The 17,392-nt window shown below is 42.1% G+C and overlaps 1 protein-coding gene across 2 annotated transcripts in view; it reads right to left on the reverse strand.

Moving 5' to 3' along the window:
• disc1 (DISC1 scaffold protein) overlaps positions 1 to 17,392 on the reverse strand; it is a 41,226-nt gene that overhangs the window by 3,141 nt on the left and 20,693 nt on the right. The window contains exons 10-13 of one of the 2 annotated variants that reach the window (XR_011310575.1): positions 14,116 to 14,176; positions 7,507 to 7,750; positions 6,295 to 6,330; positions 5,091 to 5,135 (exon numbers count right to left, since the gene is read on the reverse strand). Coding sequence is in view for 1 of the 2 variants with exons in the window: in XM_069690068.1 (XP_069546169.1) it covers positions 5,091 to 5,135; positions 7,507 to 7,750; positions 14,116 to 14,176 (350 nt within the window). In the remaining variant the exon portion in view is untranslated. The remainder of the gene's footprint in view (positions 1 to 5,090; positions 5,136 to 6,294; positions 6,331 to 7,506; positions 7,751 to 14,115; positions 14,177 to 17,392) is intronic. The other variant, XM_069690068.1, reaches the window with a different exon arrangement.

The following is a 17,392-nucleotide window of genomic DNA, read 5'->3' on the forward strand; positions in this document are numbered from 1 at the left end:
GCTAATGTGATGTATTTAACTTTCGTAGCGTACGTTAAGTAACTTACATAATGTACGTAACCTATATCAAATATTTTACAAATACAAATATTTGAACCCAAATCATTATCTTTTTATCACACTGGCCAAGTCATTTTTGTGCCTAACCCTCAAAGGTACCTTCATTTACATGTCTAGGCGAGAGAAAAAACGTGACACTATACACGACAATTATATTCTTCATTCAGATGACTTCTTGTTATCTGTTTTTTGTATTATAGGTACTGAGGACTGGTGACATATTTAAGCCTCTTTTAACCAGTCGTCTGAACTAGTTGGGAGCCAAAATATGAGGCTGCCAAATTCTTTCTCTGGTAGAGTGCCACGGTCATGATACATACAAGACACACCAGGGGGTATGTGGGTACAGCATTCAGTGGTATATTTCCAGATTACACCGGAGGACTCTGCAGGGCTGAGTGTGTTTTGAAGAGTGGTGGGCATGTCGGGCTGGTGGAGGTGCGGAGCGTTCAGAGAGCAAAGCCGGCCATAATTAGAACAGGCCCCTTTGCAGACATCGTGTCCTACTTTCTTCACACTTATCAAGCGTAGAGAACACAAACACACACCCGAGAGTACGCAGACGCACCTCAAGCAAATAGACACACGCGCACGTGCACGTAGACCCAGCGTTCTCCTCAAACAACACGGAGAAAGTCTAATCTGACTCGTAGCTGCAGGTAGAAAATATCAACTCCCTGCAGCTGGGAGGCGTTGGAACAATCACTGGAAAGTCGTGTCTCTGGTCTCTGCCCCGGAACACCACGCCCTCTGAAGGATGTAACGCCCCAAAAAATGTACAGCAGGCCTGAGGCGCGAGGTTATGTACAAATCATTCCTGATACAATTAGGGAACTAGGCAAGATTTAAATGCACAGTAAGCCACAGCACACAATATTTAAAAAAGAAAACATGATCTTGTTGTGTTTGTGGGGCTTTGAATGAACAAACAGTCACGACCACAAGTCTGTCCTCAGGCTGTGATGCTGAAATCTTTGTCTTGTACCAAGAAGAAAGACGGTCAACACATACTGTAGGATCACTGGGCTGTTTGTTTGTCAAGGTTAGGGGCGTCTCGCCGATAAGAGCCCTGGTGTTTGTGTAACTGATTGATTATTTACTTACAGCCTCCAGTCAGCTTTTGTAAAGTCAATATAACCACAGGATAGAAAACAAAAGCTCGCTGTGCAGACTGACACTGCCGAACACACGTCTGACAGTTTGTGAGTAACTTTGTACACAAACCGGTTAAGATGTATCCAGAAGCTGTTATTTTGCTCCAGGTGGTGATCAAAACAATAGTCTTGTGCTCTTTGTTATCTCTGCCTGTGACAAACAAGACAACATGGTGAATGTCAATTTGCATAACAGAATGGCAGACATGTGCCGGCGTGTTGATTCCTGTTGCACATTTGTGCTAATGTGATTAGACCAGAAGTAAACGACGCAGGAGCACAAAGTCTAGCAAATTATTTAGGCATTCGATATTCAAACTCGCGTATGATTATTTAAGCAATAATGAGTGAGACGCAGAAGGTAATTGTGCATGTTCCCATGGGTGCTGTTCTGCTCGACACTTTGCACCAGGCGGACAATACAAAGCAATAATATCACGCTGGTGTGACATTCAAGGTTGTAATTGCTTTTACAAAGTGGCTGAATTGATTTTAAGTAAGAAATTAACAAGCTTAATGATTAGCCGGTATCTCTATTTTCACTGATGTCCTCTTCGGAAGTTCATCCTTCCCAGTATACACTATTTCCAATACGAAGATCATAAACATGTGTTGTTAGCATCCCAATGCTCCATGTTACTTTAAGGCAAGAGCCAAATCTGTTAAATGTATATCAGAAAGAAGTTTGTTTTTTGTTGATTTATGCTATTACTATGATAACTCATGGTGGAATAAGTGTTAAGATTAGATTTTAGCTATAGTTATTGTTACTCCGGGTTAACGCACTTAGTTACTGCGCATGTGCAGTAATGAAGCACGTGGGGCCGGTACAAGGAAGAAGTCTGACGTTGAGGATAGCGATTGGGAAGAACAAACTGTAGACAAAAATAGGTTTTTGACCATACAATGTACTTGTTTATCAAGACAACATGAACAGGTTGGATATTTATAATGTCAGCGTCAGGGAGAAGCTACACAAAACTTAAGCTCTGGCAGCAGGTTTTAAATATGCAGTTTTCAAAAGAATTAAAATTAAATTCCTTAAAAAACTAAATATAGTTTAATTTTGTATGCTATTTTAGTAGTTAATATACAAAAACTCCTGTACATAGGCCTGCTTTTAAGAGTTTTGTACTATGATGAAATTATGCAACGTTGGGCTTTTTAACATCAACCCAACTGTGACTTTTGGGTGTCACTGGCAATTGAACTTCACAAAAAGAAGAGAAAATGTTTTTTAAAAGTGTTAATTTTTCCCTGCAAATCTTCCTGAAACTGTCTCACCACAGTTCACAATGTGCTTTAATGTTTTGCATTTCACTTCAGAGCACACAAAAAAATCTGTCTCTTTACAGTCTGCGTGATGACAGTTTGAACTATACATAATTTGGTCACTATTACAGCGGGAAGTGGAGTTTGTGGGCAGCTTCAGTTTTTGGATGTGCTGATGTTGTGCACTTCAGTCCCACAATTCTTCACAGTTGCTCACAGGTTTTGGAAAAATATAAATATATCAAGTTTTCCCTTTGATGTTTAATTTGGCAGTGATAGTCCAAAGTTACAGATAGATTCCAGCCAACAGCTAATGTTCAGATGGATTTCTCAGGTATTTACTACACAAATAATATATTGTATACAAAGATAGCCTACAATTATTTTTCTTATTGTTATTATGGGAACACTGTTGAGAGAAAAAAATGAAATAGTGGTGAGATCGCACCTGAGATCTTAAAGAAAAGCATGAGTGAAAATTACTTGTATTAAAAATATTTGTAAAATCTTAAAACAAATTTTAGTCATGCTTAATTGGAGTTGTATTTTTGAGTCATAGTATGATTGATATCTAAATGCATCAATTTTGCAATGCTGCAAAATTTGTAGCTAGTGTGCAATGGAAAATGTATATTTCTTATTGACAACAACAACAATACAGTATCTGTGACAACTAGTAAAAAGCAGCTACTGTCTACAAAGTAGTTTGCAGTAAGGAACTATTCCACAGAAATCAAACAACTCAAAATCAAACTCCTTCAATTTAATAATGTTTCTATTCTTGTTTGGGGCTGAGGGTCAGCATGAAGAGGGGAATGTAAGGACCTTGAGAGGATAAAAGAACAATTAGTTGAGATTAGAAGAAAACAGAGTACTGCGAAAACACACTTGCACACACGCACACACACGCACACACCAATCAATCTCCATTGTGGCAGCAGGGCAGCAGCTTGGCAGCAGCTAAGTGGAAATCATTTACTTAAAGTCATTATGGAAAGGAGAAAGAGGTCAGACGCTCGGTGCGAGGCGGAAAATGCAGCTACGCCATAACGCAACCATGAAACCTCCATCATGTTATTTGGTTTAGCGATGCATCATACTTTATTATGATTGAACCATTTCAGGTCAGCTTCTTTTTCAATAATCCAATGTGATTTATAGTTGCACAGTTCACACAGACAGGCTACTGTCCTATTCAGCCTGCGATTTTGAAACAGTGGGTCCTTGATTTCAGGCAGAGATAGAAAAAAAAGCAGGCTAAAAAATTTTGCTGGCAAAAATGGTATTGTGTTCAGAGCGATTTTATCAGTTAGCTGATAGTGAGTTACTGAATGTTAGACCAAAGAGTTGGTTAAAAATGTTATCTCTCTGGTGGACTGGTTTTAAAATTATGATCTCTCTTTTATTCTCTTTGGCTCCACCTGTGGCGATAAGAGGTAATTGCAGCTGTGTCTTTGGACTTCACTTCCCAGAATTCCAAACATTGTCACCTGTGTGACGTCAGTCTGTTAGCATTTGAAGAGTGCACTTATTGCTTTAACTCTGCCTCCCCTCTCTGGTGGAACAACCACCGCTGGGTGATGGAAAACACGTCACTAACTGCTTTCCTGAGAATGTCGCCACAGACACCGAGCTTTTTCAATTAATTATACTTCAAGGAAGGAATAATGTTGGTTGCCATGTGTAGCAGGTAGGAACTTGTAGCTTTGATTAAAGATAACGTTCCCAACGTATGTAGGCACACGTCCGACTAGCTTAGATGTAGAACAGGTAGAGCAGGGGTGGTGGGTGTGAGTTTTAAGGGGAGGGGTCCTGGGATGCCAGGAATGCTGTTGAGCATTCCCGAGGTGTCGTGGACCTAACTCCACGAAACACCGGTGAACTGGTACTTGGGTGCATGAGCATAGCATGCATAGTGTTTGCACAGCATCCTGTGAATTAGTGAGAAGTTTGGTAGGTGAAAGCAAGTCGTAATATTGAGTCAGTCGACCCTTGTGCTGTTATTAATATGTCACTTTTGTGTGTACTTTTAAAACCAAATGCAAGGCTTTCCTCAGTAAGCCACAGGATCAATCATCATGATGTTACCTCATTCAGCGACGGATAGGGACTGAACAGACATTTATTTAATTCCAAATCTTTAAAATGATTACTTCAAACATTAATCCTACGCATTATTCCAATATATTGAGCTAAAGGGCTAAAGCTAAACGCAGAAGAACTCTAACTCTTATTAAACATCCATATGAAACCATCAGACTCACATCAGTTTCACTCCTTTAGCTTGTCTGCCTCTGTACAGTTTTGCGTACCTGGTGTGAATAAATGTATGAATATAAATCAGGAGCAGTTCTGAAAAAGAATACATGCTCAGCAAAACCCTCCGCTGGATAAATAAAGGTCCTAACAGGCATGGTGCAAACTTCAGACAATATGAGGCAGCAGCCAGGGCTCCTCATGCAGATCGGTATTGATCAGGCGGTGACAGGGGTCGTGTTTAAGTTCAGGTCAACCAACGGATTCTTCCGCGTCCCTCAGCGTCAACATAACTTTAATTACACAGATAACATTCAACCACGCAGTGACAGTGTTAGCATTACCAACCTCTGGGTGATTATCCTCCATGCAGAACAAGAACTCCTCCAGTTTCTGCAACAAAAGCAGGGACATTTGTTGAGGCCACACAGTCATAAACCTGCTCATGAATTATTGAAAATGCAATTATGTTGGCTGTGTACTGTATGTGTGCAGCAGCAACTTCATAATGTGAATAGGTTGTAATTATTCATCAGCAAAAGTGACAAGAAGAAAATAGATTAACTGGCTCATCAGTACCGCAGGTTTCCTTTGTTAATATTCAAGATATGTAATTATACATTCTTCACCAAGGAAGGAGGTAATTACTGTGGCCTGTTGGAGGCTAACATATTGTTTGTGGCTTTAGGGAAAGTACATAAAAAGGCACAGTGACCACAAATAATAATCTGCAAAGTTTGAATTATTATTTTTTAATTAAAAATTGTGTAGCATCTAACAGCTTTATTGTCAGGTAAACACTGCTGACCATGGATTACTCTCAATACAACATTGGGTCCATTCAAACCCTGAAATTCTAACCGACTCAAACAAACTTATCTCTAATTACATCCATCTCTCACCAACATGCTGTACAATCTGTCACATGCAGTTTTCCAGGTACAGATTGCAAAGACTGTTTGTTATCCAACTCATAAAGTACTCCTTCTATTGTCTGCTGCTTTGAAACTAAAACATTTAACACATATAATATCGACCAAAGAAGCACACAAACTAAATTACATTTTTATATGGGTTCTTGCATGAATGAATGAATGAATAAAAGAAAGGAAGACATTAAAAGGCTGAAATATAAGAACATTAATAAAAGATGAAAAAAAAAAAAAAAATGCATGTGCCGCTACACTTCTCTTCTCGTTCATAAGAATTTACAAGGAGCTTGTCTCCATGAAAAACATGTAAGCTGGTTTGATCTGGATGTCCTTTAATTCATGTTAAATGTTATATTTACAATGCAGATATGCTTTTACTCCGTTTTAGATTACACTGTATTTTGTGAGAACAAATGACCCATTTCCAAAGAAATAGAAAAACCGAGAAGGTCTGCACCGACAAGCTAAAATATTCAAGGCTTTACTTGTAATTCTGTAGCCATACCATAAACTGAGGTGAATTTTTGCTACACTGCGCTCCAGATTTTGCAGCTTGGAGGACACAGAAAACAAGAGCTCACAGGACGGACACAAAAGAGAGAAATGCTTGGCTGTCTCACCTTTTACTTCTTGGAGAAATGTTAGGAGGGGCTGGGCTTTAGGAGCAGAAAGAGAAGCAGAGAATAACAAAGGGAAAGCAGAAAATAGGTCCATGCAGTTTGTAAAATGCAGTCAGGGCAAGACAGGGAAAGAAGATATCAATGCAAAGAGTGTAGTTGTGGTTTGTGAAACCAGTTAGACAGGTTCAGTAGAAGAGCTAAACATGGCGATGAGAATTAACAGCTTCTAGTTTTAATAGATAGAAGTGTAAATTCTGCCAACAGCACCAGTAAAGATCATTGACAAATGCCTGTGGCCACTGTCCAGTCGATCCATACTGCAATTGGTAAATTGAAAATTTAGAGCAAACATTAATCACAATCTGTGAGCCAAAGAAAGTAAATATAGTCTCCCAAAAACATGTCTGGAAAGTGCTTTTTTTTTTTTTTTTTTTTTTTTTTTTTAATAAAGCTGGTTCTGTTGGCTTTGTTCCTATCTCAGAAGAGTCTGGAAGACCACGTGGGCGGAGGAAAGTGTGAAAAGAGGAGAGAATGAGTCGGACTCTGCCCCGAGGCAGTGGACCTCAACTCACTGTGGGATAGATCAGCACAGAGGATCACACACACACACACACACACACACACACACACACACACACATGCACATGCACACGCACACGCACACACATGTATTCCAATGCATGTAATCATGCAGAAACAGACTCTCCAACTTGCAGTCCGTAGAATGAAAATTCTTCAAGTGTTCCCAAATGTTTGCCTCCCTCACGCCCACATTTTCCTCATTTAGAAAATACCTCCAAGCAAACACACTAATAGACTGCAGCTCATCTCACTTCAGTCCACAGAATTTTAGACTCTCACAAAAGCTGAATGTAAAAACTGGAACTGCCCTCTTCAGTCAAGTGTTAAGGCTGACAGAGCAGACAGGCTTCATCTGAGGTCATGTTCACACCACTTAAAAAGAAAAAAGGAAGAAATGCCAGTGAATCTGAAAAATCTCTTCTCATTTGACCTTTTAGTGGCAAAGATGGGTTATGTGTGGAAAAATATGCAAGACCTCAGCATTTCTCAAAGGGGATTTTTTTTTTTTTTTTTTTTTTTATATATTCAAGCCACTCTAAATCTCAGCTCCTCTCATGTACTCCATCATGTTTACATCGGCGCGAGGATGAATAATACATTGTGTGTTGTTAACAAGACATCTTCTGTTACCTTTGTGAACTCTGAGTTCTGTAAGTTGGCCTCAGGACACCAGCGTCCTCCTAAAGCAGTCAGCATGGCGCAGTCTTCTTCCTCTTTGGTGCTCGGCTGGGCTGGAGGAAAAACTGCAGCGGCAGGGAGGTCTTCGATGTCCGCGCCGCTGCAGCTGGGTGTCCGCAACTGGAGGCCTCGCAGGAACAGGTGACAGGCTTCCAGGTCGGCCTCCCAGATCCGCTCCAGGCCCGGACAGCCACAACTAAAACAAGGTAAGAGATGGGATAATAAATATTATCTGGTATGATAAACACTATGAAAAAAAAAAAAACCACTTTGTACTGTACAAGATAATAAAACTCAATGTCATGTGAAATTCTACAATGTGGCACCATTGGACGTGTCTGATAGGGCTGTTGCGCAGTCAGATTTCCACTATCGGTGGGCGGGGCATAGTGTCCTCAGCTTCCCAATCAGATCGAGTCAGATACATTGCTCACTCCTCCGCAGCTCGTCCAAATATGGTCACCTCTGGCTCCAAAATAGTAAGATGGCGAGGCTTCAGGACGGCAGTTCACAAACCAGTGGGTGACGTCACGGCTGGTTGCCGCTTGGTCCAGACATCCCTGACCTGTCTCCGTATTTGGACTCGTTTCACTTATTCCCATGACTTCCTTCTTTTACCCTGGTCATACGTCCATGTCATTTTCACATTTAGGCGAGGCAAAGTGTGACACTTGTCTTCTGGTGGACTGATGGCTGTATTACAGGCTTTGGTGTGTAAGTGTGTTGTGAGAGAATGTAGAGAAGAGAGGATATCACGATCACACTAATATCAGCAACGGGACACCAAATAGCAAAGTACACTGAGGCACAGCGCTCGAGTCCTAACAGTGACATGTAAACTGAGCACAGTGTACAGGCACAGTAAAGGACATCTCTAATTGCATCTCTACAATAAAGCACTGACATAAGAGGGACAGGCAGGAATCAATCGTTCAGAATATTATATTATATTGACAAACGTAATGAGAGTGAATGTCCTGGTCGGCTGCCCTTCTCTTCAAAGAGCTGCAGCAGAGAGTAAAGAGGGCCTGGATGTGTTCATCGCTGCTGGGGTCACCGAGCAGGAGTTCAGGGGGAGGACAAGAAGATTGTTTGTTGTTTCTCTACTCATCGAGTTACAATCACTCATCCTTCTTAGCTCTCCCTCGCCCTGACCCTTTAACACCCCTGACACGAGCTCTGAGTGTAAAAATAGAGGAGAACTATTAAGGGAGCTTCATGTGATTGAACAGGAAAAGAGATTCATTGTTCCATTATTTAGGTTAAACTGATAACAATAGTTTGTTTTAAAGGGGATGAGAGTATTGATGGTGAATTGTAAGCAGGTCTTTGTAGATTATCACAAAGATTTTAAATGAAATATTCATGCACTAACTCAGATTTCAGACCTCTGACCTTTAAAATATTCATATTTATTTCCGCTGTTCTCTGTGACCTTTAGATAACAAATCATTCCCAAATGACTGCGAGCCCAGGGGACATTTTAGGGCCCAAATCCATTGATCCTATTAGAAATTCTACCTTTAATATATATTTAGACCCAATGCAAAAAAAAATGCAAACATAGCCACACTAAAGAGGGAAACTATTTCAGAGTATCAGAAGATATGTCTCTACTTTGTTTCCAGGAATCCATCCAGTGCAGAAAACAAACTAAAGCTGACAGGATGTGGGGACAAAGATGCATGTTTACTCTGTATGTGATGTATGAAACATCTTAAAGGAAGAAATGTCCTCCATCTGTCTGAGCCAGTCTCCAACTCAGGAGGATAGTCTCTGTCACAAACATTAATTCTCACATTGAGTGGCTCAGAATGATAAAAACACAATCATTTTATACTCTAAGCTCAAATATACTTACATACAAAGCCTCTATAATATATTCAGTATTTTCACCTAGTGTGGCTCCCTGCCATGCAGTCAGATTTGAGAAATTGCTCATCCTCCATTATACGTAAACAAACTCAAAGGCAAAATGCACCCAGACAATGTTGTTTAATCTCTCCCTCTGCTCCTTCTTCTCCTCTCTCACAGTGATGAGTACCCCCCCTCTCCTCCCCTGAAAATTGAATGCCACTTGTTTTCCAGCCCATCTCCTGCCTGAAAAGGCTGCCAACCTCTGCAGCCTGCCAACGCACGCCTCTCAGCCGTTCTCTAACCTTCATTTGGCAGGCAGACAATAGAAAAATTGCTCGGCCCGGCCCCCCTGCCCTCGCCGATTCACTACTCAACGCCACCGCTTCTGGATTCTGCTATAGTGGGGACGCACCCAATGAGCCATGCCATTGTTATTCGTCTCCTCTGAAGTGGAGAGGGACACGCGCACACAGACAAGGGTGGGCACATGTGTGTTAACTTACGCACACATGCCCATAAATCATTCTCTGCAGGGATTCAGTATTTTACAATCATAAATTTCTCCCCCCAAAAAATTCAAAGCTGGCCTCATCTGCCATAAAAGCTTCTCATCACTGACAACCACAATTCATTTGAAATAACTGGCATTGGCATCAAGTCTTTGTGTACTGAAAATTCAGACAACATGTCAGCACCCAAGCAACCCTGTGATGTTGGCATCCTGGTGCCCGTTGGTATGAAGCCCTTCACCCGGGGGTTAATTGGTGGCAACCGCTCGTCCTGCCATCTGACAGCAGCAGGGCGTGAGCGTGCTGCGCCGCTGATGGCCCGGTAATAAGAAGGAGAAACAGGCAGACACACTCCTCCTCCTCCAGTCTCTCTGCTCCCTGGTGGGACTGGTGACTGACAGGACTGCTCTTTCTCCTCGAGGCATGACGTACAGACAGCTACAGAGGAGGGATTATAAATATAGTGTAACTGTTGAATGAAGGGACAGTGATTTGGTCCTGCTGGTACCAGTAGGTTTAGTTTTCAGAGAGAAAAGGCACATCGCCGGTTTACATATGGTCTGACCATTACTCTGAGCATCAGCTCATATGTTTGGCTGCCTCTGGATCTTAATATCAGTGAATTATGGGCACTTTAAGCACCTCTTCCCCAACAAATTAAGCCCCCTAAATTTAAAAAAAAATGAATGCATATTTTCACCTCTTGTTGAGGATACTGAAAAGCCACATAAACAATAAGAATCCACACAATAGAAAGGAAAAGGAAGATGATTCGCTTTAACATTACCATCTCATAACACCAGCTGTGGAGAGGTGCTAATAATATGGTGAAACACAAGCTGGGGACAAGTGGAAGAGGTGTGATGGATGGTGGATGAAGGTGGGCTTGTAAGGTGGGCGGGTTGTGGGGAGTTTTTTTGTTTTTTTTCCAGCAGCCAGCTGAGCAACCCCGGTCCCTCTGTTTCAAACACATTTCTCTAATCAAGAATTTGTACATTAAACATGATAACGGGGCACATTTTCGCTCTGTTTTCTTGCTTATATGCTAATGGAATATCTTCAACTTTAAAACAACCCGTCTGAGTATTTTAATGACTTCTACAAACATTGGTTTGTATCCATCACACATCATAAATGACTCCCAAATCTCAACATAATACACAAACGTAGGACAAATACGAGAAGCATTTCCTAATGAAACATCCACATCGTGTATTAAACCATTGTGTGCTGCTGCTAATCTGAATAAAATGTTTTTTTGTTCTGCTGACACACTTACAGCATCTGCGCTGCTCTAACATCCTGTTCTAGTCTTTAGCAAGGAAGAGATAATTGGTTTTTTCAACACCATCCGTCTCCACGGAGACCAGACATCTCACCACACTAATCTGCCTCTCTCCTCCCTTCTCCCATCCTCCTCTCCTCACCTCCCATCACCACGGCACTCCATCAACGGTAATGTACATTAGACCTGACTGATAACATTTGCAGTGGATGATGGGTGCTTGTGTGTTTCTCTGAGTGTGTGCGTGTCCGTGCGTGCATTTGCGGAAAACTGCACATTCAATCAAGCTAAATATGTGTCACTGTGCCAGGCAGGAGCTGGTGGAAGCGTCTGGTGCTCGCCTGAAGTCAAAGCTGTGTTTGTGATTTGATCTGGAGCGCCTCTGGTTATGGAGGCTGATACAGGGCTGGAGAGCCAATCAATTAATACAGAGTGTGATGAGCAGGGAGATGATGCCAAGAAGGTTTTAAATGCAGAAGAGCTAGAGTATATTATCGGCCGTCCCTGCAATGAAATATCTGCTGGATAGACTAAAACATATGAACATAAAATACTGGAGCTGCACTAAAGGAGAAGACCAAGAACCGAGTAGTCCGACAGTTTTCGAAGGCCAAATGTTCAATGGTGTATTTTTTTATTTAACTCATGTTGGTGGTCTGGGACTGAAATGGGGTATTGACTTTCCTAATACAAGAAAACATGCTTCCTGGAGATAAATGGAGGTGTATTTGCAGGAAACATTTTTCACTCCACTGATTTAAACATGAAGTTCAGAAGATTTGTTACGCAGAGGACCTCTCAGTCTGTGGAAAGTGTTTTATAGTGTTTTCTGTGGTGATATCATTGGGGCTATCTTAGCTCGGGCTTGGAAAACATTTTTAACAGACAACATGTTTTATAGATTGCAGGTGGCAGACAGGGAGGATCTTAACATATGGTCTCATTGAGAGGCATTATGGGACTTGTAGGATCCAGCATTTTTTTGGATCTTGACCAATAGTACAAACTACGAGCCAGTAGTTCTGACCATTCTCTTTAAATCCCCTGACTTTGTGGAAGTGCAGTACTAAATCTTCCACATGACTTAAGTCTTAAATTCTGTTCTTGTCTTTGCGATGGTATTTTAACATTTAACACTGTATCTTAACATACTGTATAACATTTTGTAGTGCCCTTTAGAGCTGTGGTTCTCTGCTGGTCTACCCGCAGGACCCATATTTTACCCAGGTCATTAAGTCATGACCTACATTTTTGACATTTTGGAGATATAAATTTATTTCACCAAATATAGTGCAGTCGTACACAATGCCTTCATGCACTATTTAAAAACGTGAAATAAAAAAGTGCAGCGAAAGTGGAAATTGGGCTAAAAACCCAAATTACCTTGAACTAAAAAAAGGGGCAGACTTATCAAGTCCTCGGCTTGGTTACACATGTTTGAATAAGCGTTGACTACTGATGTGACAACACCATTTGTTGTTGTGACTGTCAAGGCTGGCACCAAATGGCTAATGTGCTGTGAAATGTACTCTATGTCCTTCAAAATAAAAGGGCAGCAGTGGAAGTTCTATAGACTTCAAATTTGACTCCCCCTCCCCAATCTTTTTTTTCTTGCACACATCTGCAACCCGCCTTTAGGTCATGAACCACCAGTTGAGAACCACTGCTTTTTAGAGGCTTTACTTCTATTGTCTCACTGGATAATTGACAAAGACTGTTACTTCTTATTATCTATATATATATATATATGTTGCACTTTTGACAATTTTGTAAAATACCCTGACAAATGCCTCTTCCAGTAAGTATTTTTCATCATTAGATGCATGGTGCAGACAGGTACTCTCAAAAAATTAAATCATATAAACAAAACGCAAAGCAGCCATCTGCCCTATTGACAGAAAAGGTCCAGAGGTGTGCCCCCTGCTGGGCACTGAGATCGCAGCCATGTTGCTCCTTGACCAGGCAGACCCCCACTCTGTGCATCCCTCAGCAACAAACAGCCCTGCAGTATGTGACTGATTTCTGGCTTCAATCCAAGGAGTTGACCCTGCCTCTCCAAGGATGCAACTCAGAGAAGAAACCCCCTCTCACACACCACAAACAGAGCCAGGGGTCAGGCAGACACGCAGGGTCTCTGACAATAAAGGCTTTTCCCTGCTCAAAGTAAGCCCGAGCTGAACACTGAGTGGAAAGCACGGCTCATATGGTGCACACGCAAATATTACCAGCTCTATTTATCCATCTGTAAAACACAAATTATTCCAAAACGCTGCAGAATGAGAGCCAATTGCATCCCAGCTGCTCGGTGTTGTCTGCCTGCTGAAGAGGCGAGCTAAGAAGCTCTAATCTACGTAAGGAAGCATAAACAGGCGTATGGTGTCTAAAGTTCACTGGGTTCTGCTCCCCGTGCTCAAAGTCAGGCACTCAGCTCGTCCAATCTGTCAGGAGGGCTGGGCGACCGCTCGCAACACAACAGCCTGATAGAGACGCAGACAGAAACAATGAGACGCACAGAAAAAGATACTGTTTCGTCTTTTTCTGTACACAGAGGAGGGAGAGGTTGGAAAATGAGCTGATGTAGAAGTTTAAATACATGAAGGCATAGAAAATATTTGAGAAGGTGGGAAGAGGAAGACACATTGTGCAGGTGAGACAGTGAAATGTGAGGAAGGGCTCAAAGGGGACAACAGCATAAGGAAAAAAAAAAAAAAAAAAGGTGTGAGTGCATGATGTGGTGGGCGAGGTGATGTATTGGGTAGACGCTGCTCTGGTTAGAGGACAACAGAGGTGAGAGCAAATTCCTCGGAGGGCTGCTGCTCTGTTTATGTCTCCGTGTTCATTGGTCCCGTGGAACATGAAGTCTTCATGTCGGCATTATAAAGAGAGTGAGGCGGCACAGAGCACCCTTACCTCTGTAACCTGTCCTCCAACAGCTCAATATACTTGGTAGTGTTCTCTTTCAGCCGGCTTTCTGTATGGAGAGAAGCACAAAGAGAAAAGAGAACTACTTTTATTAGCCATGGTGGGGTATCCTAGCAACAAATCACAGCTCTATTACAAATAAAACTGGCTCCTCATTAGCTACGTTATACATGTTAGAAAAGGTAGTCGTCATCACACTTGGTGATGGCATTGTGCAGAGAAACTGCAACAGTACAGAGGACCAGATGCCCCTCTTTTAGCACAAACACACAATTGAGGAAAGATCATTCCCTCCGCTCTAAGACAGGATCAAATTGTAGACGGCCTGAGGATAAAAGGGGATTTTATCATGGCATAGTTCCTTATATCTTGCCAGATTTTCTGTGGGGCATGAAGTTGGACGGATAGCTTATGTTGCTTCCTGTGCCCTTCTGCCAGCAGCGAGCTGTGTGCCTGAGGAGGCAGACGCAGGCTGGTTGAGCATTAGTCAGGATGGAGAGGGGGGGCAACGTGAGCACTGTTAATGAGCTCATGTATGAAACATGAGAATATGTCCCCCACTGCAGAGAATCCTTCAACACAATAGGATGCACTTATATCAAATTGCGCAGTATATATGTGCACACAAGCTATAATGTTCAACAGAAACCCTTCTCCTCATCCTCCCCACTGAAGTGCAGGCCCACAAAGGTGGGCTCATATCGCTATCCATCCCGACATCTGTACAACTGAGCAGCCGGTCAGGATCGGTGCTTTTCCACACATGGCTGCAGGGGTTCCCATCAAAGGACCCACAGAGGTCGCAAGATAAACTGGAGAGGATATTGAGACTTTTCTGTAGACAATGGCATGTTTTTACAAAATATAGAACACTTTTATCTGTTAATGCTTCAAATTCAATCAAACTAATCTGAAAAAGATTAATTTCCTGGTTAAATAATTTTTTTTTTTTTTTAAAAAAACAAAACAGTCGTATAGACATGAACGTAGTATTTAAAGTTTTGTTCAACTCTTGGCAAGAAAGCAAATGAAAGGTATTTTCCAAAAAGTCGAACTATTCCTTTAACCGAGTTCAAACAACGGTAACAATCTATGACATAGGGTCACAATAAGACAGCGCTTCACTTTATGGAGCGGAAACTACTCTCACGTAATGCCACTTAGCCTACTCACATTAGCCGGAACTCACACAGAGACAAAGTCACCTAATTGGCTGTTCTGAATCGAGGTTTGAAATATAATTTGTATCATTGCCTTGATGGTGGTTATTAGACAGCATCGGCTCGGGGATGAGACAAGCTTGGGGGCAGGGAGGCACAGCGGGAGGAGAAGGAAAAAAGTGCCTGAGAGAAAGCGGCTGCCATACACGACTTAAAAGCGCACGTTTCTGGCTATACTTTAACTTTTGGGGGGGATCACATATCTGGAGAGCAGATCTGGTGTACGTGGACCAGACAGCTCACTTACCACCCCTCTAATTGCGATGTGAGATCCTATCCTACCTGACAGAGTCTCCCTTGTCAACTTCCATTCATTGCGGGCTCCGTTAAGCAGCGTGCAAGGAGATAGCCACTGAATAATACATGGCGGCATTAGGGCTGACTTTGGACGGCACCGGGCATGTACAGATGGGAGATGACAAAGTAGGCTATGGCTTGAACAAGAGCCAGATTTAGATATAATACAGTGTGAGGAACAGAAGTCGGATAAAGATGGGAGATGCAAGCACAAGTGTGTTCATTATTTACTTAATATTTCTTGGTATGCTAATAATGCTGTACGCAGATGAGAGTCGGTGCATCAACCTGTCGCCATGCCAACCGGTGGGAAAAAAAACTAGTGAGCCTTTTCGGGCGTGACAGATGAAAATAATCTTTTCTTTACAGAATGAGACAAGACATCAAGCAGCAGAGCCTCCTCCTGCGCTGAGTGGAACCAGAGCACCGGGTGATATTACACTTCCTGTAAGTCGGCGGGAGGCGGCTGTCATTGGCAGGCCATGCAAATAAAATCGGCACTAAAAAGCCCATAAAAGAAGAGAGAGACTCTGTTAGTCCCCGACACAAGCGACAGTATATTCGCTGTTGAGGGAACTTCACAAAGGCGTTCACAGAACCCGCATTGGAAATTCATGAGCTCAGCCTCTCTTCACGCCAGTGATCTCAGCAGGCGTTAAACATCACTGATTGCTGCCAAGGACTTCGGCCAAAATCGAAGAGGCCATTCATTCATAATACAAACACAACTGAGACACTGAAAGATGAGAAGAATGTGTACAAAGAGGCCATTCGCTTCATACAGGTCAAAATAATATTCAGTTAAAAACAATGAATGTAATGACTACAATCAGTGATGTAAACAGACGTATCGCACCACTGATGCACATTTCCCAATGATGAAGTTATGGGGCTGTAATGAGTCTGCAGAAGTTAATGATGGCAAGGTGTTTGGATTTGCTTCTGCATTATGAGTGTTTGAACAGCCCTCTAATTGAAAGTGAATAATGCAGTAATTTCTTCGCTGCCTCGTAACAATAAAAGCACCTAACATCTGCGAGGCCTTCTTGTTGTCAAACAAATGAGAGGCGGCTCCGTGCTCACGCAGCACCAGAGATATGCGTGTTATAAAAGCCCGCGCATAATAAGGCAGAAGAGAAATTGTGTGTCTTTGTAATTGAGTTGAAGGAACTGACTGTGATTAATGTGTTTAGGCTGGGCTTCGGCTGTTTGAGTGCGATGGCACTCCAGGTAACACAAACACACAGTCAGCACATGCAGGCTGGATGTATCTGAATGTAACAGCAGCAGAGCTGATGGAGCAAGAGGGACAGGCTGGTAGCAGACAGACACTCAATAACCCATGATGCTCAAGCTGTATAGGATCATAAAGCATAGCTGTACACAGATTGCAGCTGGTACGGTTTAACATATTGTGGGGTTCTGCATGAATGCACAACAAAAAGAATCATTTGACATACAATTCTCTGCGTGTACAAACTCTGCTTGGGCTGATGTGTATATATATTTATTTTTTATATATATTTCAGTTTTGGGAGATAAATTGCTCTGCTGAAATCTTAAGGCATGCTCACCGTCATTACGACTCGAGTCGTAAACAGAGTTTGTTTAGAAGAGACTCTAAACTGAAAATCCACAGCTGCAGGCTGCAAAACAACCTTTTCTTTGGATAACTGAATCTGTGAAGCAGTAAGAGAAACTCTCCTAAAATGTGCTCTGAAACACTCTCAACACTTCACCTGCTCACA

Source organism: Brachyistius frenatus, unplaced genomic scaffold, assembly GCF_029030835.1.
Source record: "Brachyistius frenatus isolate BFR_SWC_R1_liver_20210118 unplaced genomic scaffold, ASM2903083v1 Contig_8, whole genome shotgun sequence".
Classification (NCBI taxonomy): Eukaryota; Metazoa; Chordata; class Actinopteri; family Embiotocidae; genus Brachyistius; species Brachyistius frenatus.